At 50.4% G+C, this 25473-nt stretch overlaps 1 protein-coding gene across 2 annotated transcripts in view; it reads right to left on the bottom strand.

The window, feature by feature from the left end:
- Positions 1-463: 463 nt before the first annotated feature.
- LOC144722419 (rho-associated protein kinase 2-like) overlaps positions 464-25473 on the bottom strand; it is a 42237-nt gene continuing 17227 nt past the window's right edge. The window contains exons 9-35 of one of the 2 annotated variants that reach the window (XM_078600667.1): positions 25206-25344; positions 24064-24155; positions 23241-23400; positions 22982-23048; positions 21776-21790; positions 21232-21320; positions 20333-20381; positions 19405-19540; positions 18534-18625; positions 17827-18073; positions 16005-16111; positions 14648-14807; positions 13977-14137; positions 13266-13450; positions 13017-13086; positions 11300-11403; positions 10536-10722; positions 9482-9575; positions 8957-9051; positions 8454-8642; positions 7598-7775; positions 6934-7004; positions 6703-6791; positions 6509-6587; positions 5870-6146; positions 4770-5001; positions 464-3644 (exon numbers count right to left, since the gene is read on the bottom strand). In XM_078600667.1, coding sequence (XP_078456793.1) covers positions 3641-3644; positions 4770-5001; positions 5870-6146; positions 6509-6587; positions 6703-6791; positions 6934-7004; positions 7598-7775; positions 8454-8642; positions 8957-9051; positions 9482-9575; positions 10536-10722; positions 11300-11403; positions 13017-13086; positions 13266-13450; positions 13977-14137; positions 14648-14807; positions 16005-16111; positions 17827-18073; positions 18534-18625; positions 19405-19540; positions 20333-20381; positions 21232-21320; positions 21776-21790; positions 22982-23048; positions 23241-23400; positions 24064-24155; positions 25206-25344 — 3368 coding nt within the window. In that variant the 3' untranslated portion in view covers positions 464-3640. The remainder of the gene's footprint in view (positions 3645-4769; positions 5002-5869; positions 6147-6508; positions 6588-6702; positions 6792-6933; positions 7005-7597; positions 7776-8453; positions 8643-8956; positions 9052-9481; positions 9576-10535; positions 10723-11299; positions 11404-13016; positions 13087-13265; positions 13451-13976; positions 14138-14647; positions 14808-16004; positions 16112-17826; positions 18074-18533; positions 18626-19404; positions 19541-20332; positions 20382-21231; positions 21321-21775; positions 21791-22981; positions 23049-23240; positions 23401-24063; positions 24156-25205; positions 25345-25473) is intronic. The other variant, XM_078600668.1, reaches the window with a different exon arrangement.

Here is a 25473-nt window from a genome sequence, read left to right on the forward strand (position 1 = left end):
CGTGTTCATACGTGTCGGAACAGCGTGCTCACACGAATGAGACCCCCCAGTACAAGTGGCAAACAACAAATACCCCATGCATGTGCAGTTGCGCATTCTGCACATGTACCGGCGTGCACCAAGCCTGGCACAAATGCTACGGTGATGTGGAAAATGGCAGCTGTTGTCTGTATATGTGAGGTCTCTAACATCATTTGCCCCAAGAGCCTATGTAATCTATGTGGGCATCTTTTGTGTTTGCTAATATAATATCTGGCCACAGCTAATAGTGGTGATAAACGGTGCTGGTATTCTGCCCAGTCCTGCACTGACCAACGTCAAGTATTATCAAAAACACCCCGTATAGTGCTGCAGCACACTGGTGTAACCGTGCACCCCGAAAGATGAAGGGTCATCTCACTTTTAGATTTCGTGGGTGCCAAACATTAATGTCGGAAACATACTTATACAAATAATGCAATAATAGTGGTAATAGTTTATCCAGAAAGGCCTAGTGCAAACGAGACAATCTTTCCAGCAATGTCTCTTGACATTTGATAGCATTTGGGGCCACTGCCTTCACTCGTTTATGCTTTGCTGACAACCAATGCACATGGCAGGAAGTGGCACTGACTTGAGACCAACCCTGGAGCTGCAAGTTATCTGGAATCCAGGCATGACCCCCGACCGTGCGCCCTCAGCAGTCGCTCGCTCAGGAGTCTTTTTAAGTTTTATTTTTTTGTCACCTCTGCAAACAGCAGCAGCACAAACTTTTGACTCTCCCAGGTCCTGGAAGATCGATGTTGTCAGGGGGTCATATGGGGTCAATTTTGATTTTATTTCAAACTTTTTTGGCAGGGAGCTTGCTCGGCCCAAAATTGCGAGAGCCTCAATATTGGGGCCCCTGCGTTTGGTGACGAATAGAACGTCTCCCTGCTGTGCGCCCTGAGCTGTGAACACCAGAAACCAAGTGCGGCCAAAAACCGAACTTCGATGAGTAACAGAGCATGACTAGCCAATCACACACTTGTCCTTTACCCTTAACCCCACCAGATATCCAACCATACACTAGTAACGGCCTTAACCAACTAGCCATCCAGCCACTACAAATAGCCTTCTCTGTCCTTAACTCTGACCGACCTTACACTGACCCCAACCCTATTTCAACCCTCTGCACTTCACTGGCCCCATTTTCACATTTTGCTCGCATCTCAGTATTGGTGTTCACAGGATCCAGGACCCAAAACCTGATCCCCCACCACGAACCCTTGTACCAGCTTATTGGATACTGGGGTCCCCACCCCCAGCAGATGGGGGTATTGCAAGGTATGGGGTCAAGAGAGACCACAGTTTGCCCCACGTCTGTTTATGCGCTCTGTGCAGGAGCCAATACAATCAGGACCATGGGGGGCAGGGTCACGTGGGGGTTATAGGTATTCAGTCTGCGCGATTAGCACAGGGCTGAGTACTATGTGCTACGAAATCAGCTATGGGTCTTAGGTCTGTGGCATTAACGTCGGGTGATGCGTGTCAAGGCAGTGCCGGCAGACTGCTCTCCACTGATGGTGGTGCATGTGGCACTGGGCAGTGGTGAAACGCTTATTGGACCCAAACACTAACATTTTGTTCCTTCAGGGGCATTTTACAAAATACATCTTCGCTTTTCCATCAATACAAGTTGTCATGGTCTCAAAGGCATATTTAGGACAAAGTAAAAAAAAATACATAAAATAAACAATTTGCAATTTAAAATACAGAAACGCGTATCGCTGTTTGCCGTGGAAGTTGGCTGCTGGGGGTCGGGTCGCGTGCAGGCGTGAAATCATGTTGGCGCAGTGTGGTAGGAATTGGGACTCGCTTGACCAAAAGCCGACGGAGAGAATTACAGCGACATAAACTTAGCGGAGTCTCTCGGCAAGTAGAGACCCAGGAGAGGTATGGAATGATTCAGTGTTAAGAGTCTGCATAGCAAGTGGTACCTGCATAATTGGGAAGATGCAGATGGGAGCCACCATAACCCAATGGTGACCTATGCCTCATGGTTGATGGCACGGGATCATGGACACAGTAAAATCGTATTTTTGCATTAGACTGGTCGTGAGGGTGAAGCAGTGGTTCAATTATTCGCACAACGCTAAAAACCTGGTGAATCGCCCTTCACCGGCCTGCACTGACCAGTGTGGTGAAGTATGGTCAAACAGCCCCCATAACCCATACGGTGTGGGCAGGCCGCACCTCCGATTAGACGGTTGGTTACGTACGGTGCAAAATAAGTTCAAATTCAACATACAAGCGTTCATCCAGCAGTGGATTGCTAAAGGGCTGTAAATTATTGTTGGTGATGAGGAATAATCCTTTACTTCCCATGATCATCATGTCTCCAGCACAAGTGTCCTCAGCCAGCAGCCGGCTAACCACACAGGTCAACGGTCACTGCTGTCGGGAAAGCAATCAAAGGCAGCAGCAAGCAGGAGTCTCTCAGTCCCTAGCTGCTGCTAAAACCTTGCCCTGGTCCCAACTTGGGCAAAACAGCACCTTAGATGGTCATGCGAAGGCATCGCGAATTGGTGCTGTGGGGTCGTGAAGAGCAGCTGCCATCATCTCTGTTTAGGAGCTGCAGGTCAACAGGCAGCAACAGCCCTGCTTCCCATCCCTCAATCGTCTTCCCCAATTTCATTCAGAGCATCTTGGGCCCAGGGGAGGCGCGCCCGCACACACACAAAGCTGGGCGTGCGTTACACGCGACAGCAGGCCAACTGGTAAAAACTTAACATAAACGCTGCATTTCAGTTCAAATTTTGCACACGCGGAACGACGCAGATCATTGCTCGAGGCTGTAAGGCGACAACACAATGACCTTTCTGCAAACAGATATTAGAAAAGATATATTATAAAACAGCAGAATATAATAAAACAAACTTCCCTGTTCCAGTTAATATTTCTCTGTAACTGCTCTACATAACTGATTGGCGTTTGCAGTGGGCTTAACGATGCAGCGCAAGTCAACGTGACTTGCCGGGGGAGGTCATTACTGCATAGCTCAAGGACACCTGGCCCATTACGGGCAACGGCGCCCGTCCCACGCTCACTGCACCAGCGACGCAGGCCGCACCGTCCACAGCACCTCACTCACCGGGTGAGCCAGCCGTGGAAACAACCATCGCTGCTTTGTAAAAAAAACTTTGCCCCAACGTTCCCGGCTTCCATTCCCGCCGCGTCGTGTCGCCTCAATAGGCGCTTGCAGTCACGTTTGGCAGCACCCACTCTGGAAACGGGTGGCGGTGGTGGGGACAGCGGCAGTGTTCAGGACGGGGGGGACCCGGCTCGCTCACGCAAGGCGGTTTGGAGCGAGGTATGCCCCCCCGTGCTTGGCACCGCGTGTGCAATCGCCACTTCTCATTTCTGCGCAGTCTCGTTTTCCGTGAAAAATTTTCCTCGCGCAATCTTCTCACTTTCGCTCACATGTTCTCATGGGCAAAACGAATTCTCGTATATTTATATATAAATCATGTTAATTATTGGCTTGTTACTTGTGGAAGCGCTGGTGAAGGCGGGCCCTATGAGGGCCCTGTGCTGGGTAATCCACACGAGGCGCAGCAGCAGCAGCAGCAGCAGCCGCCTCTTTCTCCTTGGCTGCCGTCACCACCATCAGGAATCCCGGTTAGCTACAGAACGACACACACAGACACGGGGAGCGGAAGGGCGGTCACATGACAGGCAGCGCACATGCCACTGGCTGTAGCGGCTTACCCAGGTAGAGCAAGCGGTAATTAAGAGCAAGAATGTGAACCGCACAGCACACCGCGCACAAACAACAAAAGGCAACAAGAATAACCACAGGTCAACAACGCCGCTACCGCTCTTTCCAGTGACAGTGCAAGCGACTGAGCCCGACACGCACACTGCACGCGTGATAGTGACCCGCAGCCAGATGCGTTCTCTTGGAAGTTTGGTTTTTTGGGAATTGGGGCCACGGTTTTGTCCAGTTGAGAGGGCGTCTGTTGCTCCTGCGTGCGGTCCCATGCGGGCGATGCAAATGATGGTGTTTTGCGAACGGCTCACACACAACATCACAGCACGGCACACAAGCGAGCGCACGCGTGCGCGGCACACTTGCCGGGCAGTCACCGCCGACGTCAAAAACTGTACTCAACATCGGAGTCGATCAGAGACCAGGTCCACTGGCGGGGGGCCATGTCGGGCCACCTGCAGGGGGCGGCCACAGGGACACTGCCGCATCAGGGTCATCACCCAACCAACATCCATCATCATGTGTGTGCCGTAGTAGCGTTTGTGTCTGTGCACGGAGAACACGCCCAAACTTTCACAACACAGAAAGACACATTTAGGTGTACACACACATGGGAAAACACACACACACAGGCCAGAGCGCCCGATCTCCCACTGTATCATACCACACACACGTATACAAAGACAAATATTCCCGGTAGAGCCTCAACAGACTTTTGGGGCAAGTGCTGTTAGCGAGCACCTACGAAGTCCGGCACGGCACACAAGGGAGTGGGGTAGCCAGCACGCCTGATCGCCTTTGTCTCCGTAATACTGATATATACACACCGCACTCGGTACTCATTTGAGGTCGAGTCGACCTAGGGGAGACCCAGGACTGGTTCAGATAATCTTCACCGTGAGCGGGAATGGAACTCGTTTCACCGGGTTAGTAGCGCAGCACGCGACCCGCTACACTCCCGCTCCCCACACACGTACACAGACACACATGCCATGGGGCTCCGTGGTGTCCCCCCCCCTCCCCACTGTCGTCACCGTACCTGGGCTTGGGCTGCGGCAGCTGGCGGCTGCTGCGCCGGAAGCTCTGGTTGACCTGAACACGGATGGACGAGCGCGGGGAGGAGCGCACAAGCGTCGAGCCGCCACCGCCACCCTCCATCGCCGGAGGCTTCTTGGGAATCTTCTTGACGAGGCGATTCACCCACTTCTTCTGGTCCTCGGGCGAACCGGCCAGCAGCAAGATGTCCTTGGCCGACGCCACGTCGAAGTTCACTGCGGACAAGCGGACAGACACAGCGTGCACGACCGCCGTGGTGAGGATCACCGGGAGGGTGGGGGGGTGGGCGGTGGGAAACTTTTACACAGGCTAGCAAAGCTTGCTAACAAAACGTCACGCCTTATCTAATCACTTCTGGAGCTATGCCTGCGCATGTGTTGGCTGTGCAAGGCAATCTCCAACCATAATTCAGTCTCTTCGTTTTCATTGAAAGACCATGACCCAAAGCATGTCTAATACAATACATCTGTTTTAAGGTGGTGAGTTTTTTTTATTGTGGTCGAAGTGGAATATAAATAAGAGTCAAATGCTCTCCACATATGCTCTGTTCTTTTAACGACCGAACATTACCAGGGCAGCACCTGCAAGAACTGCTATCCTCTGGACAATTAGAGGTTTGCATGCCGACTTTGAATGCCTTAGAAATAATAAGTGATAAGTGTCTTAATAAAGTCAATGTATCTAACTTGCAATGTTCTCTAATCCATGTGTTCCTCTCTCCATGTCTTGGTGAGATTCCAAGTATTCTTGGACAGAACAAGACGCTAGAAGGGATGATGGCCAGTGGACGGGTTGCTACCAAAGGAGTGATGAGATCAGCTAGAGTGCAGGTACGAGAGAGGTTGTTGCATCAGGAGACTTTGAGGGATGGCGATGGCTTAGGTAGGCCTTCAACTTGCAGTGCACTAACCATGGCTGATAATACAAATCTTTAAATGGACCCCGGCGCTTTAACACGTTTCTTGTTGTTTCACCGACGATGATAATGACCGCTCTAACCTGACACTGGCTTTGCTACCCAGGCATGCAATGTCCCACGTGAAATTGCCACAACCCTCTCGCCGCACACAAACACCCACACACCTTTACAGGGCGCTATGACCTCCTCCTTGCGGTCCAGGTGGTCCCTGTGGCACTTGACGTGGCAGCGCCGGCACTCAAGTGCAGGTGGCGGCTTGAACATGTTCCACAGCGGCTTGGTGCAGGCCTCACAGCTGGCGGGGAAGTGGTAGATTGTGGGGATGAACTCGTGGCCCTTGTGCGGCACGCACACGTCACGGTCCTTCTCGCTGAGCGGCGCCAGCGGCTCCAGAGGGAACTCCAGCTCCTTGCGGCTTTCGCCCTCGTTGGCGTAGAGAATCTGAAGGTGGGCACACGCGATGGGTATTTACGTATGCACACACGTACGCACGCGAGTGAATGGGCACAATCGCATCCTACAACTTCCCGACAACCAGAACTTAAAACTGATGCGGTGCTCCGAGTGCAGAAATTTGTTCTGTTTGACCGACCTAGACAGACCCGGCAGAAAATAATCCCTGGTTACGAGGGGTGCCAGGTAATTATCGGCCACACAGTGGAAGCAGCCTTAACTCACTCTGTGATGTCACGGTGAGGGCCGAGTCAAAGTTCATGAGGATTTGGGCTTCTATTATATCAAAGACATCGGGGATGTATATTTGTAGGATAGTTAAGCCCGCTCTGCTACGTTGTCCACCGTACCTGAAATATCCTGGGAATGTCCTTGGCCTCAGCGCGGTAGACATCGCCCTGCGTCACCGGCCGCACATGGAACAGCTTGCTGCATGCGCAAACACAGAGAGGTGACCGTTAGGGAGCAAGTTACATTCGTGAAGTGGGAACTCCAAATCTCTAGGTGCACGTTCGTGTGCAGCAGGGCCCCACGGGTCACTCACTCGATGTCCAACACCATGTAGGGAGTGGAGAGCTCCTTGTCCTGCTCGTCGTTGTAGAACAGGATCTTCTTGCTGCTCACCACCACGTACTGAGCGCAAAGGGACATGCGGCGTTACGCTCCGAACACAGACCCGACAAAGGCAAGCGAGACCACAACAACCACAATGCAGGGTGGCCAGCAGCCGGCCTCAGTTGTGTGGTGTGGGTAGGGAGAGTCAAGCAACGCTCACCTGCTTCTTCCAGCCGTAGCGCTTGATGTTATTCTTATTTGGGACAGAGAGCCAGCCCTCTAGACGCGTCTCTGCAAGAGAGCAATGGCATTGAGTCAGAGATAAACACAAAACGATGGGAGGGGTCGAAACCCACCCTCTCCTGAACAGGGCTTTATTTTTCATGTAATATTTTCCAGGTCGCTGGTACACCAGAGTAGTTTGCACGAGACTAGTAGCCACAGCCATAATGAGAGGTATACTGAACGTCATGTGCTGGTCGATGACCCAGACAGACCACCCGACTGAATGAAGCTGTGGTCCTGAGACACGTGGCGTTAACAGTCACACAGCAGTGGCAGCAGCAGCAGCCTTAAGTCTCTCGAGCGAATTAAAGCCGAGGCTGATTCAACAGGAAAGACGGACTGGAGTTGTATGTGACCAAGAAGCAATGCTTGCTTGGTTTACGTGGTACAGAAAACAGGGTTTTCCAAGGGTCACAGTTATTCAGAATTTTGTGGGTTCCAGGTTTGGAGTTCAGTGTTTAGAACTCAGTGACCAACTGCATAAAAATACCTCAAACATCTAACACTTTGCTGCCCTGCACTCTCCTGCCAACGTAGCTGCCCTCAACCTGCGCTGCTTTAAATTAAGAGGGGCAGAGGGCACAGCGAGCGGGACTCACCGGGTCCCCCCTGCAGCGAGTCGTCGTCGGCGCCGTCCCCATGGCCGCTGCCGATGCTTGTGGTGTCAATGCCGACCTGCAGTGCCTGTAGTCGCTGCCGCAGCTGCTCGATATCACTATCCTTGCTGTCCAGCGCCATCTGCAGCTCGATGCGCATCTGGCTCTCCTCGGCGATTTGCTGCGGTGGGGACGACGGCGGTATGTAAAGAGCGGGGGAGGTGGCGGCAGTTGTGGAGGAAGCAACACGGAGTTAGAAGCGATGACAGAACGCAACCTCGTGTAGCCGCACTGATGGGTGTCAAATACACGATATGATCTGTCGAGCCATTTTTACATCTCAATCGATGAGTGGCATCATCTGGAGTTGAAGATGCCCGCAGTAGTACATGGCGAGGAAAAATTCTCAAAAAACAGTGGCTGTGAAAACCTACGCAATTTACGGCTCTAAACCTACATCTCACGTCTGGGTTCTGGACACGTTGCCTCACGAGGGCGCTCGGAGTGGCCCATGAAGCTATGGCCCTCTGTAAGATGTGGCTCGCTGAGACATGAATAGAAACAGATTAGTGAAGTGAGAGATAGACAAGAGAAACCTGAAGACAAAAGTTAAATATTAGTAAAATAAAAGAGATAAGCAAAAAGTAGAGATAAGAGCACTGGGGACAAGAGATACAGACGAGTGGTCACGTGTAGGATGTCGTAAGATGTCACATGGGGTCGTTGCATGACCCACCAATACCCGCTAATTTCATGATGAAGCCAGCCAAGTCTGCAAGCGGCAGAGAACAATTCCTTGTGGATGAATCAATCCCTGGGTGTAAGCGTTGCGGCACTAAACTCAGGTGGCTGTACTCACGGCCTGCATGTCGTTGACCTCGCGCTGGTACTTGGTGACCAGCTGGTTGAACTTCTCGCGCTCCTGGTTCAGCTCCAGCTGGAGCTTGCGGTTCTCCTTCTCCTTGCGCTTCAGGTCGGTGCTGCTGCCGCGCTTCCGATCCAACCTTATGTCCTTGCGGTTCATGATCTCGGCGAGCTTGTTCACAGCCTGCGTGGCGGCACCAAACGTGTTGAAGCATCTGCCCGCACAACGGGTGTGCCATGACGTACGACCTGCAACGTGGTTTTGACCGGTCCTCAAACACCAGGGTTACACACTCATACTCAATACACAGATACACGCTCAAACACAAATATACACTCAACACACAAAAACACACGCTGCACACCGCTATAGGTACTGAATGCGTATGTCATCGCTGTGGATATGACAAGAGCCGCGCACAGCGCCACACCCGGCGTAACGCGATGCAACACGAGACGACACACGTGGCAACGGCGGCGGTGGCAGTGACATCGAACCTGAGTCTTGAGTGTTCGCTCCGTCTGCAGCTGCTTCTCGTACTGAGCCTTGAGCAGAACGATATCCCTCTCCTCCTCCTCCACGTGAAGCATTTCTGCACATAGCAACACCGCCTATGAGCGAGGCATCCGGCTTCCGCCTTTTCCAGACCCCAGCTGCCACTGAGGCCCTCATCCACACCTTCACATCCCAAACCTCTGCTGTCAATCCCCTGGCCTTGTTCAAGTTAATGCGCAAGTTTATTTATTCACCTGCCTATTACTAGCTCTATAAAATAAATACTCCCACTGTTTCTGTCCAACATCTGAGGTGTGGTCACATTTAGAGGTTATATAAAGCGACACTGTATTGTATTTTCATACGATACCGATCTAATTTGTATTTATATACTCGATAAAAATCACACATATTACAGTGAATACATCCGGAGTGAATATCCCATTTCCAGCCACGGTGCCAAAGGGCGGACCGGTCGGGCCGCATCGCACCGAGCGGCCACGGCAGGCGCGAGCACGGCCACGTACCGTCATGCATTTTCTTGAGCCGGTTATTGAGTTCCTCTTTGTCACTGGCGAGCGCAGTCACGTCGGCCGTGAGCGTCTTGTACGCCTCCTCGAGCTGCGCTCGCACACACAGACCACGAAGAAGAAGCGGCTCAGACCTGGCGCGCAAACTCCAAAGTGCAAGGGTGTGCCCGCGCGAGTGGACCAACGACGTTATATTGACGACGGGTACATTTCCACACTCCCTAACGTGCTTCGGGGAAGTTTCAGAAGCTAATAAAGATTTACGAGGTGAACGTCATGTTCCTTTATTATAACGGGTCAATAGTTTCTATAGCAACTGTCGGCTGCTATGTGCCGTCCAGGCCATGAGCGCGCTGCTACCATAATGGAAGCCAATGAGAGCGGGGCTGCTCTGCGTGTGGGAGTTAAGTGCCACACAGGAGCCTAAGCCGGCAAGTCGGTGTGTCTGAAAGGAGCGAGCGCTCTCTCTTAATGCAGGGGTGCGGAACTTATGGCGCACGACTGAATTTTCATGTGGCCACACATGAGGTCTACACATGGAAATGTCCCCGAAAAACAAGACTTATCCATCGATGAGCAAGCATCTTAGCCAGACTAATCGTGTATAATCAGGGAATATTTTACACTTGTTTATAGTTTGCAGCAACTGAAGCGACTAAGGTGTGTGTGTGTGCTCACGTGTGAATCGCCCAACAAGAATTTCAAAGTCCTATTTGGCTCTCGTTTTGCATGCGTGCTTGTGTCTGTGTGTGCAGAAGGTTAATGAAGGACGCTACTGGGCAGTTGGAGGCAGCCGCCCTCCAACATCAACGGAGTACGGCGGAGCGACGCTCACAAAAACGAGCGGTGCATCTGCCAGTCATCTCAGTCAGTTCACCCATAACCCCTGGATCTGTCCCGTGACCTCCAGGCAGTGAGCCTTTACCACTGCACGTGATAGGCCGAATGTGCACCTAGCCTGGCACAAGCGCCGTGTGGCGTCCCCGTCACTTCGTGAAAAACGGCAGCTGTGAGGCGCGCGTGAACGCGTGCGATGCCGTGCTCGTCCCACCGAAGTGATGGTGTGGTCTTTGGCGGCCATCTCGTGCTTGTGGCGGCTCAGCATCTCCTTGATCTCCAGCTCCTTCATGATCTTCTCCTTCTCCAGGTCCGAGTACTGCTCCTCCGCGATGGAGCGCGCCAGCTGCTCCGAGTCCGCCTTGGTCACCGTGATCTCCAGCTGCGCCGCCAGCGAGTCCCTGCCACAGCACGAGCGAGCGTCACTGCGTTACTACTGAACTGGTAGCGTCGCTCCTCGTCAATTAAGTCAATTATTCATAGTTGCAATCGGCTGCTTATTTGTGATTGCTCAGTTCTCTTTAAAAATGGTGGCCATACTGACAAAATACCTTTGGAAGGCGGGATACCCCCCTACAGGTTATGCCCAGTCATACGTGACTGATGATGATGCCAATGTCACCAATCCGCTAGCAGCACTGGCCGCTGGTCGAGCTAATGGCGAGCGCGCACGTTTGTGTGCGTATGTGTGATAAGAACGGACGTCGTGCGTCTGCCGCTCAGGGTTTTTGTAGTGCATCCGATCCATGGGTCGTGTGGCCCGTGGCCAGGTTCAGCGAAGGCCAAGCCAGGTCGTAGACCTTGAGGAAGGAGTCCTACTCCACTCCTGAGAGGGCTGCTTGAGATAGTAATTGGGTATCCTAGCTGTACACTCAATGCTCTACAGGCTCGAAAGCGGTTCCTCCAAAGTCAAGCTGAACCACAAGTCCCGAGCGCTGAGCTCAACACTGACCCGGGCCCCCACAGCCACCTCCTCACCTCTCTTCCAGCATCTCCTGCACGCGCTGCTGCTGCTCCTTGGTGGTGTTCAGATTGTCCTCGCACTCCTCCTTGAGCTCCCTCACTTGAGTCTTATACAGCGTCTGCACACACAGCACAAGTCACTTCTATACTGATGCCACTGATACAACGCAACACAGCATGCGGCTTGATGTAACGTCTCAATGTGACCACATCTCAATCACTGTCCAGAAGCGGTGGCCATAATATTTTTGTAGAGAGAAAGAAGTAGTCAGAGGTCTCTGTACGAGTCCAAGCGTCCCTACGAGTCTGAGTATCTTTATGGTCACATCTTGACCGACCTCCCACAGAGCATCAAGTTGACTGGGGATGTCTTGGCTGCTGGAGCCCTGCCGGAGCTCAATCTCATCAGATCGAGGGAGCTGAGCAGGACTCAGCCAGGGCCTGCCAGGTTTAGGTTGAGAGGTGGCCAAAAGATTGCAGTGCAGCAATGGATTCTTGAATCCATTTGTGGAGAGCCCCACATTAACAGTACGGCCAAAAATCACCGTAGTTTTCCCAAAGCACATTAGACATTGTTTTGACTGTTTCATATTCACATTTTATAAACAGTGAATGCTGGACGACCGAGTTGTGGATGAGGTGATTCTGTGGTTGTTGAAGCACGAGTTGGTATTATTATGAGTTCCTCCTCACTTGTGACTCAGTGACCGATTGCTTTAGGAAACAATAAAAACAAATAACCCATTCTATGTCTTCACTCCCATGTTATGCAGGTACATAATAAATGCCTTTTATGGACTCGTTTGCATGTTTTGTATTCATGGTAGTTTAGCTTAATCCAGGCCATCCCTCCCCACGTCTCGTGACCTGGGATAATTGATAGCCAGCGATAAAATGAGTAATGAGCAAGCATTAGTCAGAGTAAATGGGCCTGGACAGGACACGTGTCAAAACGGGATGGTGGTTGGACAAGACTGGTAACAGACTGCCAATCACAGGACAAAACCCATCGACCACCGTGGAGATGGAGCGATGAGATTAGTTCATGTGCGTGAGTGAGATAGGAAGCAGCAGCACTGGACCACGAGGGATGGCGACAGCATAGGGGGAGTCCTTCATCCAAAAGTGGACAGATAATGCTTTATGGAAAAAAGTTACATGGCATACACTGTGTGTGCTGTTGAAGATAGTCATAGCCTCAATTACCAAGTGATCCTATTGTCCTCAAAGAGCCAAACCATGTTTAAGGAGTTACAAAACTATTTTCAAGAGGACTCTGCACTGAGGTTTTCGTAAATTGCATGTTGATATAAACCAAAGAACCCTGGAGAAAACCCAGCACACATACAAAGGGATAAAACTCAAAAGGCCCACACAGATGGACTAATTTCCTGGTCATGTAGCAGCCCAGTGGGTTTGGCGGGTTCCCAATTTCCAAGCGGTCATCACAAGTGTGCAGGCGTACGGCTACGGATGACAGTGGTCAGGCTCCATTCAGAGTGCCGATGGAATGCGGGCTGGGGTTATGATGCAATACAGTAAATCGCTCTTTAAATACCTATTACCTAAACCTGTCTGTGGAAATATGTGAAAATAGAGGAACGACAAATGGTGCTAAGGCTATAAGAGCCTCTGCACGTCATGACCCACCTGACAAAAGTTTAACTTTGGCTGCAAATGTCTAAAAATACCAATGCGAGTGTTTGTTCCATTTAAAAGATAAAATACTTACAGAGAAATACTGCTCGGTCTCCAGCTGGTCCTGAAGTTCACGCATCTGCCCGTCGGTCTCGTACCTCTCCCTGCCAAAGCAGTCACCAACATCAGCGCGAGTGGCAAAAACGTGTCGGCGGCTCACTCACCGAGTTAAAGCTGGTGGCAGAGGCTCGGGGTCATGCAGGTGAGTGAGCGAGCGTACGGGCGAGCGAGTGCGTTGCCGGGTGTCTGCGGCGGAGAACAGCGCGAGTGTTGTGCCGCGTACTTTCGCATATCGGCCAGCTGTTTCTCCAGTGCCTGCTTCTCGCCCATCAGCAGGTTCAGCTCCTGCTTGAGCGCCTTCTCGCTGGCGCGCAGCCCGCCCAGTTGCTGCGACTGCTGTTTGAGGTCAGTGGCTGTCAGCTGCCGCTTCTGGCTCTCCTGTTCCATCCGCAGTAGCAGGTCCTTGAGCTGCCGTCGACATCGATCGATCACGGTCAGAGCAAAGCGACGACAGCGAGATGCAGCCTACCGCTCACCGTCGCCTGTCGGTGGTGTTTAACGTCTCGGGGAAATGGCGACACCAATATTCCAAACAAGCACCTGATCATCACCGATCCCACTAAAGAACCCACGATGTTATAATCTATCGTGAAAACAATGGTGCACATCAAGAGAATTCACACATGTCACGGCCGATCAGCCGACCACAACCTTCTTCAAAAATGGAAATTCAAAGCAAGCCCAGCATGGGATTACAGAAACACAGACCAGACTATTAACCACACGGTAGCAGATAACTGTGAACTCCAAAAACTCAATGTAGGCATCAAAGCAATCCACTGCACATCAACTGAAGCTATTTCCGGTCTAAACCACTCTGGACGTTGATTGTGACGTTATTTATTCGGCCATATGCAAGAAGAACCATTAATCGGTGGAAAATACAGAATTGCAGTGCCTCTCCTCATCTTCGACCATGCCATCACCGACTCACCTCTTTGTCGAGCTTGTCCTTGTGCCGTCCCAGCTGCTCCCCACGCTGCACTGCCTGCTTTAGGTCAAAGTCGAGCATGGAGCAGCGCTTCTCCGCTTCCACCAGCTGGCTCTCCGCCTTCTGCCGCATTGCCCGCTCCTCCGACAACTTCTTCTCCATCTCTACAAGCAGGCAAGCATCGCGACCACAACACACGGCGCAGTCTTTCTCTGGGGAAGGCTCCTTTTAGGCAGCAGTTCCTCATCATCAGCCATGATCAATCCGCGAATGGATAAAGGCCTCCCAAGACCATCTAACTTTTGCAAGATCCTGCTATGTAACAATCTAGCTAGCAAAGTCCTCCCAGGCACTTTCACCTGTCACTCCATAATTATTCTTTACCATCGGCCATCAATCCCTCCTTCCAGTGATGTGTCCTGCCCAGGCCCACTTAGTTTCCTGCACAGCTTGACTGATGTCTTCAACATGCATTTGTGCTCCAATTCACACGAGCCTCTATGTGGATTAAAGCACTGAGATAACTGGAATCCTTACCGTTGGAAAATGATGGAGAGTGACATTTGTTTCACAGAGAACAGATGATTGGCACATAACCGAGATATTTAACATTCCCATGGGCGCTTGGTCTGCGTCTCGCCCAGCTGGGTGCAGTGCGCGCCTGTGGGCCTCACCATTCATGGCCTCCGACTTGGCCTCCTCGATGGATTCGTACTTCCGGTTCTTGTCGGCGATCCAGGCCTTGGTGGCTTTGTGCTCCGCCACCTCTCGCTCCAAGCTCTGCTGCAGGGTGCTCAGCTTGTAGTTGAGCTCTATCTGCACACTGTTCTTCTCCTGAAGGGTGGAGACAGGGGACATGATGATGTCAGTGTGACAGCCAAGGTCCGTGTCTGGTTATGCGACAAATCTAATTCTTCCATGAATTAGTTTTTTTCCCATTCCTTTTTTTAAATAGTTGAATTTTTTTGTCATACAGTTCTATTTGGCCAATTCGCCAAAATATTTTAATATCGTATAATAATCTTAAAGAAAAGTATCCATTAATTGAGCCTGGACCACCACACAACATAAATGCAACACAGCTCTCGCTCTAAACGCGGTAGCACGCGGAATGAGCGCAGCTAAGATAAGACTGCATCTCCAGTGGCCACATGGCGATTCATCCCATGGTGGTGGATTGTCAGGATTGGGAGCTGCAATTTAATTCAATAATTCATCGTTTTCTATCTTTTAAGTTTATTTTTTACCTCATTCAGTACAATTTAGTTTGCTCTTTAGCCTAAAGAAAACACCAACTTTGGAAGAGGCAATAATCGATTCCCACAGGTGCAAGTCGAGCAAGTGTTGAGAGTGTAAGACTCAATTTTAATTAAGGCATTTTCACAAGCAGGATCTAGATTTCCCAAATTTGAAAAATCGTATGCAATGACTCAATTGGAATGTACATAGCCCTGATAAAGTCATGATGATCAATGAGCCTTTCCGAGGTACACAAACTCAATAGGAAAACAAAAATAACCATCACAAATGCAGCAGCCACTCTACAACAGACAATCATCAGTTCACACAAGTTTCTACAGGCTCGCCACGCAAAATAAATAACAGGTTCGACAGCTGGGTTAATGTTTAACACAATAAAGGTGCTAAACTAAGCTGCACTGGCAAGTTAGGCTTATGTTATGACTGCAAGTGACGAAGCATTAACCAGGGTTACTCTGTTTAAACATTAAACTGCTTCTCAGATCCTTTTTAAAGGACACTAGACTGCCTCAACAGTGCAAATTAAATCCTGAAGAGGACACGCATATTTCACAAACCTGCATCTCTGATGACGCTCATGGTTACGGCCGTGGGAACCGGCGTCCACCAGGAATCTGGTGTCCACCAAGATCCCAGCGTCTGGCAGGTACCCAGTGCCTACCAGTCACCCATTGTCAACCCATTACCCAGTGTCCACCGTGAGCCCAGTGGCCCTCAGGGACAGAATGTCCACAAGGCACCACTGCTCAGGGTAGAAGGGGGTTTCCTCACCTTCTCCACATTGCTGAGTTTATCTTGAAGCTGCCGTTTCTCAGCCTCGGTCCGTGACACAGCAAGTTTCAGCTCCTTCACCTCGTCCTGCAGGGAGCTGATGCGTGCTGTGTGCATCAGCGTGCGCGTGTGTGAATGTGTGCGTGTGGTTGTGCAAAACAAGTAAAGAGCATTTTAAAAGTCGCGTTCCTCATTCCTCGACGTTTCTCTAAGAGATTGTAAAACGACACGTAAGGTCACACTCGCCCTCTACACATTCGCTCCCTCACCTGGTACACGGCATTTTTAACGAGCATCGCTCTCGATATTACGGGGGTTTGCATTCCTAATGCAAACCGGTCGATGTGATTTCCGACAGCACGGTCAGGCAGCGGAGTTGTAAGTGCCACATCTCGGATCACGCTGGCTTCGTGTGCGCGAGCGAGTGCCGTTCGTGCCTCTCAGACCCACGCCGTCTCCGCACACACAGCCGTGTCGACAATCGCTGCCATATAAGACGAGCGCCGCCCCCTCAAGATTACTCCCGAGACGGAGCCGTCGCCGCTGCCCTGCCTGCACTCTATGTAAGTGACGGCCAGTAGCAACCACGGTGGCGTCTGCCCCAGAGCATGTGTATTTATGCATACACTGGCGCCTGTTAACGAAACAATGTTTAAAAATGCCTGAAATGTAGATGACACTTTGTGAGAATATACATTTCATTTTTATATTTAACATACCCCATTAAATTTTTCCTCATGCTAATCTGCATGCGCCGATGACGAAATCACATGCAATGCAGCCAATCTCAACAGACCTCGAAAGCTAAGCAGGCTTTTTCAAGGACTTGAAAGGGCTTAGATGGGTGACCAACAAGCAGAAAAACAGGTATAATAGGCTACTTTAGGCCTGCATTTCAACAGAAGGCATTGAGAAAATTCCATGGTTGTACTGTACTTCTACGCGCCAGCGTATATGCTCCCCCCTTCGCCAACCCTCCTTGAGCAGCGTGAAGTGCAGTAAAATAACCTTCCCCGACCCACAAGGCTTGGGCAGGCCTTCATCCAGCAGTGGATTGACAAAAGGGCTGTCTGCGTACACGTTCGACATTATTATTCACTTGGACGTTTTCACGAACATGCAGGCAGGCACTGGCGTGGCTTGCCAGCTGGCATTTCTTACCGCACACCCTTGTAGGGGCACACTGCCACTTCGAGGCTAAACATACCAGCCCCGGGGGGACGGGCACTCGCTATCTCAAGATAGAGCCGTCACGTGGCAACTGCGCTGAGCACCGCATGGGAAAGTGTCACTTATCTAGAATAAGCAGGATCACTGATCGCCTCACGAATGCCACGGTTAATTAATTAACACGCAGAGTGAATGTGTAGGCAATGAATTTGGAACACCAGCAGCATGGGGAGTGATACACTACAATAGAGGAGGACCACTCAGCTCTTTATTTGAATCGCATGGCCTGGGGTACTACAGGGTGTCAAGACTAGAACTAGTCTTCAGAGGCTACGTTGGGGCTCGTGCCGAGTATCCACGCTCGTGCCGAGGCTAGTCAGTTGTGTAATATTCCTTAAGGACCCTGTCGTTGTTCTCTGTAATATTGAAATTTGTATCTTTGTTGTGTTGTTGCTGTGCTCACGCACCATGGATCTCCCTTATAACCGAGCAACTGGTTAAACGGTATCATCCGTGTAACATATAAAATAAACGTAAACTTAGGGCGAGTGTTGGGGGCCAAGGTTAGGGCTCGTGCCGAGTATCGAGGTTAGTGTAATGTCAAGCCTCGTGCTCGCTCATGCCATCAGCAGCAGCTGCGCCTTGCTCTCACCCTGCAGGTCGGCATTCATCTCGGTGCCGTGTGTGCGGTCTCTCCTCTCCGTCTCCACTGCAGCCTGCAGCGTCAGCACCTCCTTGTCTTGGCGCAGGCGGGCCGCCTCGAGGCCACGCATTCGCTCCGACAGCTCTCGGTTCGCCGCCTCCAGGGCGCTGGCCTGCTTTGCACCCTCGGCCTGCGCCTTGCGTGCTCGCGCACCGGCCTCCGTCTCCGCGCGCAACAGCGCCGTCGACTCTTCGAGCTGAGGGGCGAACGATGGAGTCACACGGACAGACGCGCGAGGGATGAGACCTGGGTGCCAGGCCTGTGCCGTGACTCTCAAACACAGCCAATTTTACTTTTTAACGCTTTTCAATTTAGGATGACTATCTGTCTGTTGCTGGCGTCCCAATAACTCTCATAAAGATGATACAATATACATGAAATGGTAGTTAAAACTTTGTTTTGAGGGACCAACACTAAGAAAAATGGCCATGTTGATCAAAGGGTTGCTCAAAATTGGCGATAAAAACACAGCAACAATTAATAAAGATTTGCGGCCAAGGCGATAACGTCACATACTCCCCCATGACGTCATTACACGTGATGTCATCTCAAACTCCACATATATACAGTTAAAAACTCGTCAGTTGCTTTTCAATGCCATAGAATGGCGTGTGGTGCTGGTCACCGATGCGCCCGTGGGAAGCGAGAGTGCGTGCCTGTTTCTGCAGTTGAGTGACCCTCTCGCTCGACGCGTGGGAGCTCTGGTTGCGCCGCTTCATCTCCTCCAGCTGTTCCCTCAAGCTCGCCACTGCAGCACAAGAGAGGAGAAGGGGGTGAGGGTGGAGGCGAGCTGGGCCAGGGCAGTGTCAGATGAGAGAATAAAAAAAGAGAAGACTATGCAGGAGAAATTTTCAATGTGCGCGGGAAACGTCAGCGCCACGTTGCAGCAACAAAACACTGATGCGCAACATAAAAAGTGCCCTTACAACACCGCGTTAACTTGCGGCGTGGACATGTGGTCTCTGCGTTACGGCCTTAGTAACAAGGGGGAGGGGGGGGGGCACGAGAGCTGGCGGGCCGTGGGGACCAGTTGGGGGCTCGCCAAGTCACTGCTTTACAACAAGGGTAGAAAACCTTTTCCTCACCAAGGGCCAAATAGGACTTTCAAATACCTTTAGCGGGCAAACACATGCCTTAATTCCTTCTATGACCGCTTGTGGCCCTTGCAGTGAGCGATAATTGTGACCAAGCGGCCATAAACTTGATTCAAGAGTATTTCCAGTCTAAAATAAACACCCCTCTCGTACCAGAATAGTGCAGCTAAAATGCTTGCAGACTGTTTTGAAGTGGTACGCCTCATGTGGCTACGGACCATAAGCATTTCCCATTTTAGGCTTTCACAGCTGTACCGATAAATATATACCCTTGGCATGGACCAACTGAATCCATAACAATATCGCTACCAATGTGTGAACAGGCCGTAGAATTCCCCACCCCTGCCTTAAACCGTTCATCTTGCCGGCACCTCCTCCCAAGCTTCACCAAACCTAACCCTGACGTGTGATTTCCGACCCCAGCGAGCCCCACCTTCGTTATCGGCGTTGCGTCTCTTCTCGGCCTCGGCGTCCGCCTTGCGCTGGTTTTCCACCACTTTATGCTGCAAGAGGGCCTTCTCGCGCTCCATCTGCCGCGCCTGCACCTCTACGCTCTTGCGAGTGGCCGTCTGCACGGTGCCGGTTGCGCACACACAGGCACGCAAGTATTCTGAAATAAGCTATATAGCTAAGTGGGCCTTACCTGGTAAAATAAAAATTGTTTTATACACGCACACAGCAAACACGCTTGCGCACAGACACGTGTGTGCATTCAAGTGTAGATGCACGCTCGCTCAGGAGCACACAGACATGTGCTTGCAAACGAAAGAACAGAGACACACACACGCTAGCGTGTGCAAACACAAAAAAAAGATAAAGACACAGATCCCCCATATAGCCTTAGCAGACTGTTGGGGCAAGTGCTGTTAGCACCATATCCAACGGACTTTGTCTCCGGCGTGGCAATGTTTACACACTACACCAGGTACTCATTTGAGGCTGACTCGACCATCTAGGCCCAGGGCCGATTCAGATATTCTCGTCACTTGTGTTGGCCATGAGCGGGAATTGATCTTGGATTGCCGGGTTAGTAGCACAGCATGCCAACCTCTACACTACCGCTCCACACACAAAAGACAAAGATCCCCCATCTAGCCTTAACAGACTGTTGGGGCAAGTACTGTTAGCGAGCGCAACACACACACACGTACAGACATGCACACACGGGCACGGCAACGCACACAAGACACACACAAGACATAGGTACGCAAGCACACAGGTATGATCATACACAGCAGATGTAACTTCTTGTGCAACTTTAGTGGCAAACAAATGCAGTAAACTTGCACGCCGATTGTGAAACGAGTGCCTTTCAAAGTAAATAACAGAGCGACGGGCAGCAATTATGGCCTATTTCATACCTCTTCATCAAGCTCCTTCATGATCTTTTCCAACCGAATGTTTGTGTTCCTGCAGAAGCAAAAGGTGAGAGGTCAAAATACTACTTGAAGCATTGTCCAGGATACCCATAACAAACATAACCCAAACCCATTGGGACTGGGGACCCATACACGGCCAACTTATCATCAAGGGCTCCATCCATGGAGACTCATGCTAAAACAGGACAATACAATTTGGTTTATGTGGCATTCAACTGCGACCGCATCTCCAGATTGATGCAAAACAGAAGCACTGCAGGCCCTCAGGTGGGTGTGCAGGTGGACACGTGCAAGCAGGCCGGCGGGCGAGTGTACAAGAAGGTGGATGTGTGCACAGCTGGGTGTGTGTGTGTGCAGGAGAGGCTTACGGAGCCCCAATGTAGTTTCAGACCGGGGTGGTTCTGCAAGGATGCCATTTTCTCTGTCCGTCTGCTACAGCACAGGTATACGGAATTTCAGCAGGACCTAGGACCTACATCTCTGTTTTATTGACCTGTGCAAAACCTATGATACCATCAATAGGCCAGGGCTCTGGGTTATACTTTGTGCTTTTGTCATCCCTAACCCACTGATCATAATCATAAGGGACCTTCATGATGGTGGGCTGGCCCAGTTAAAAGGGTTTTTGTTTCACTTTGGGGTGCGACAGGGACGTCCTTTGGCCCCTACACTATTTTACATCTTTGACCACGTAGTTCGAGAAGCTTTCCATGGCTGTATGGGAGGACTTTCCATATGCTACATATACAATGGGAGGCTGATCGATGCCTGGCTGCGGTCAAGGGATGGCTCCCTATTGGTCAACCATGTTATGTATGCTAATGATCTGTTAATTAATGGGCAGGTATGCAGGTGTGCATGTGGGCGGGTGAGCCATTCACCGATATTTCTGCTCCATCTCATCCTTCGCCTGCATCTCATTGTGCAGCTGCTCCTCCAGCTGATAAACCTTCTGGTGGAGTTTGTCAACCTGAACGAAAGTGGGCAGTAACCACGGTGACGCGGCATCACAGATGCACGGCGTAACACGAGAGAGGAACACGAGAGAGGAACACAAAACAGGAACTGGCACAGTGACACAACCATTATTACACAACCCATGGCCAGAATGGAATGGAAATTATATTTGAATGAAGTGACTGCACCGCAGGGTAGGGACGGCATTACATTGTGTTGCATTGTGAGAAAAAGCAGCGGGGCCGTGCAAAATACATTCCGTTACGTGTAAAAGCCACAGGCAGTTTGGTGGAAAAATAAAATGTAGCAGCAAAAACATGCAGGAAATGCTTAAAGAATTCATCCCCTGAAGGTCAACTGTCAGCTGAAGAGCCAGCAAGATTTACAAAGGCAATTTAAACATATATGTCCCCTTTAACATTTATAACCATTATAAAACTATTTAAAGAATGAATGGCAATAACTCACCTCTCTATTGCTTTCCTAAAAGGAAATTAAGCAAAACAAAAAAGATGACATTAGCATGGCTTTATAGTTTTGACTTAAAACTTTCGTGACTGCAGGAATTCATATTCTATGGTTCTTTCGGTAAAGTCACGTATCTATCGATGTGACTTTACCGAAAGAACCATAGAATATGGCTTTATAGCTCAATGTTCTTCTTTAAGCATTCAACGGTGATAAATGTGCAACACCACGCGGTGATTCTGCCGAAGCAGTGCAAAGCAGGAACTCGCCACACGCGAATCTCCACCGCGAGCACAAGGGGCACGCGAGCGCAAATCCTCGCAAACACAAACCCACACGTCATGACGCGCAAAGAATAAACACGCAAGCAAAATGAATGGCGCCAAGCGGAGCGGCGATGGGTCTGCCGAGGCATAGCACGCAGCCGGTAGGGAAATGTCACGGGCCGAGCGGTGAGCTCCCCCCCCCACTGCCCCAGGTTCTCATTTACATGCGCATACATACGACCTGCTTGCCCCAGCAACGCAGATTCATGACCAAGGCAGAAATTAACTATTCCCTTCCCATGCGCTTGACACACACGCACGCACGGCCTAATTACCACACAGAAATGCTGTGCTGGACTCTTTACACCACTGGTTCGGCCACTCAATGGTCGGTGCAGCGTTAGGGGTTGGGCTGTCACATGCAGCAACTGTCTGCGAAATGTCTCACGTTGCAAAACTCCCACTTTATTAAAACAAGCTTACGCCTGGACTGTACTTGTGATAAGTAGGTGTGTGCAACAATTTCATCATCATTGCCCTTGAACTTTTACAACCCTTTATGGATTCACTGCTGGGTCATGGGCCTTCCAACGTTGTGCAGGTCAGTCGTAGGGTTTCTCTGACATACTTCACCACGCTGGTCAGTGCGGGTTGAATGTTGGGAATATAGACATTCGAGCATAATACAGTACAACATTGTATTTTTCTACACTGCCCAATGCTGAAAATGTAGCCTCACACCACCTATAACACCTGTTCTATGCATGATGGTGTTAATCCATCCAAGCACTAACCAGGCACATCTCCGTTTATCTGACGAGGTTGGGTGCATTCCGGGTTAATTGGTCACACGTCACTGCCCTTGTAAATGTGTTGAAGTGTGCGTGATTTGAGAATTCACGAATAGATAAGACAACACGAAGAGGTGTAACGTACGTACCACACTGCTTTGAAGGGGCTGGTTCATTAACGCGCGGTTCACCTCCGTGCCATTCACACTGAACAACCTGCAGAGACATGCGTCAGTAACGAGGTGGTCCCTCCCTCCAGTATGGCCGCTCCGTCAGCACAGCCCCAAAGCCTCAAGGAACCACTTAGTTTTCACACCATTCGCTACCATCCCCCACCTTGGCCACATCATCCACTCCAGCACCTACTTGGCACCCCAGCTTAGACAATATATTGGCGACCCTACTCACTGGTAGTCGCTGTAGTAGGTGAAGCCCACAAAGGGCAGCTGGTTCCCGGAAAACGCCTTGGGCACGGGGAAGGTCTCGTCCTCCGCCTTGTCCTCCTCAATCTCGTCAAAGTTGCTCGTGTCCGTGTCGCTCACCAGCTCTGGCACCACGGGTGCAGCCGCTGCAGATGGCACAACCAGGGATTTATTTCAGGTGGGTTTGTCCAGGCCAGTGACCCGGAAAATATTTCAGCACCGGGGACACCACATCCAGTATGACTCTCACTATGGGCTGCAACTAGACAGTGCAAATCTACTCAAATCTGTCAGCGAACCAGAAAATATTCAGTGAGAAATTCAACTGCACAGTCACAACGCTACCTTGCGACACACTCAAAGCAGGTGCAGCACGTAGCTATTGAGTGGACAGGTGATGCAACTACATCAGGTATCACAATTCCGAATAAAAGGAGCAATAAAATTGGACGGGGCATGGGGGCCTTCAATGGCTTGGGGGGGTGGCAGGGGGCCATTCAATGGCTTGCACCTGGGCCCATGTTAACGTGAACGTCTGTCCAATTTCAGGAGACAACAGATGCTTACTCACACCACCGCCAGTGTAATGACTGCACTCCGATTATTCAGGCTTGGCAGAGTTTCACAGTGCTTTGTAAAGACCTTCCATTCAGCTCCCAAGTGGCTATAGTTTACTATAAAATGTTGCAGGAGGTGAGGGCCAATGTCGTAAGGATGTGCTATCACCTCACCTCGATTTAGCTTCACCTGCATTTGTTCAATTGTGTACAGCGAGTTAAAAAACAAATCTTGCTTTCAACATCACTCACTCTCCCTGACGTTCTCCCACGTCCACTGGTCGTTCTTGAAGAAGGGGTGTCTCTTGATCTCCCCAACCCCATTCCTCCCGACCCGCACTTCTCTGGAAGAAAAATAAACAAAATGTGAAAATATTTTCTCAAGCCTATAAAACACGCGCTTTCAAATATAGAGGCCTGAGCAGAATCTCACGAGGGCGGGACCAATGGGGTTGTGCTCATCAGACTGGTGTCCCTCTCGGCACACAATACACACATACACACACACTCTCTCTCTCAAACGTGAGCTTTAAAAACATCCCGGCCTCCTCATAATAAGCGTCACTCTCACCGCTTTGGAACACGTTCTCACCAAAGCACGTATAAAACCTGTTCTCGAAATGTATACAGCAATCGGCTGCGTTTCCGCGGTGTTGTCGTGCCGCGATAAATGCACGTGCCCAAGCACGACGCAGGGCATGTCACACACAGCATCATAAATCACAAGCAAGAAACACCTATGTTACTATATGAACAGCAATGTAAGTCTCTACATTATTTTATGTTCCCTCCATATTAGTTGATTATAGAGTTGTACAGCATCTCTCGAGGCTCCTCGTGTTAAGACTCTAAACAAAGTTTATTATTAGAAAAGAAAGAGAAGCATCCATGTCTTTAATTTCTTAAGACGTTCACTATGCCAACAACAAATATAAAAATAAATGGTGGCTGGATGGCGCGGTGGTAACACATGTGCCTCGCAGCAAGAAGGGCCTGGCTTCGATGCCCGATTTGGGCACCTTAGTGGAGTTTGTATGTTCTCCCCTGATCCGAATGTTTTTTGCCCGGTTTCCTCCCATAGATAAAACATGCGATGCCATTGGTGTTGGCCAAACATCCCAATGCATCAGGACTCTCTTTAAAATGAGACTTGAGATATTGTTGCACCAATTATTGAACCAGGAGATGAAATAACCGATTGAGACACAGGAAACAACATTGTTTGTTTTTCGAGGGCAACCTGGGTTAAAACACAATTTAAGAACACAATCTTGTTTAATAGATTGAAATTAAACAAATGTAGTTATGTGTGTGTGTATGTATACAAGATAAAAACTGTAACAACAACCGAAACGACACACACTCACTAATAACGGAAGGAACAATGGCAGTACCGGTCGATGAGGAAGGCACAGATGAGATTCTTGGCATCCTTAGATATGTCCACATCATCGGGGAAGTTGAGGGCATTCTTGTGGTCCATGATCTTACTGTAGGTGCCGACGAGCGAATCCGCGTAGAACGGCGTGTCACCTGATCGCATGCCGCACGGACCCCACACGCACAAAGCGGTCACTCTCTCCGCACGCTCACCGTCGCACAACGTTTAACGTGTCGCCCTCCCCACGATTCAGTGAGCATTTCCAATATCAACCAGCAATT

This window comes from Lampetra planeri, chromosome 14 (genome assembly GCF_965212315.1).
Source record: "Lampetra planeri chromosome 14, kcLamPlan1.2.h2, whole genome shotgun sequence".
NCBI lineage: Eukaryota > Metazoa > Chordata > Hyperoartia > Petromyzontiformes > Petromyzontidae > Lampetra > Lampetra planeri.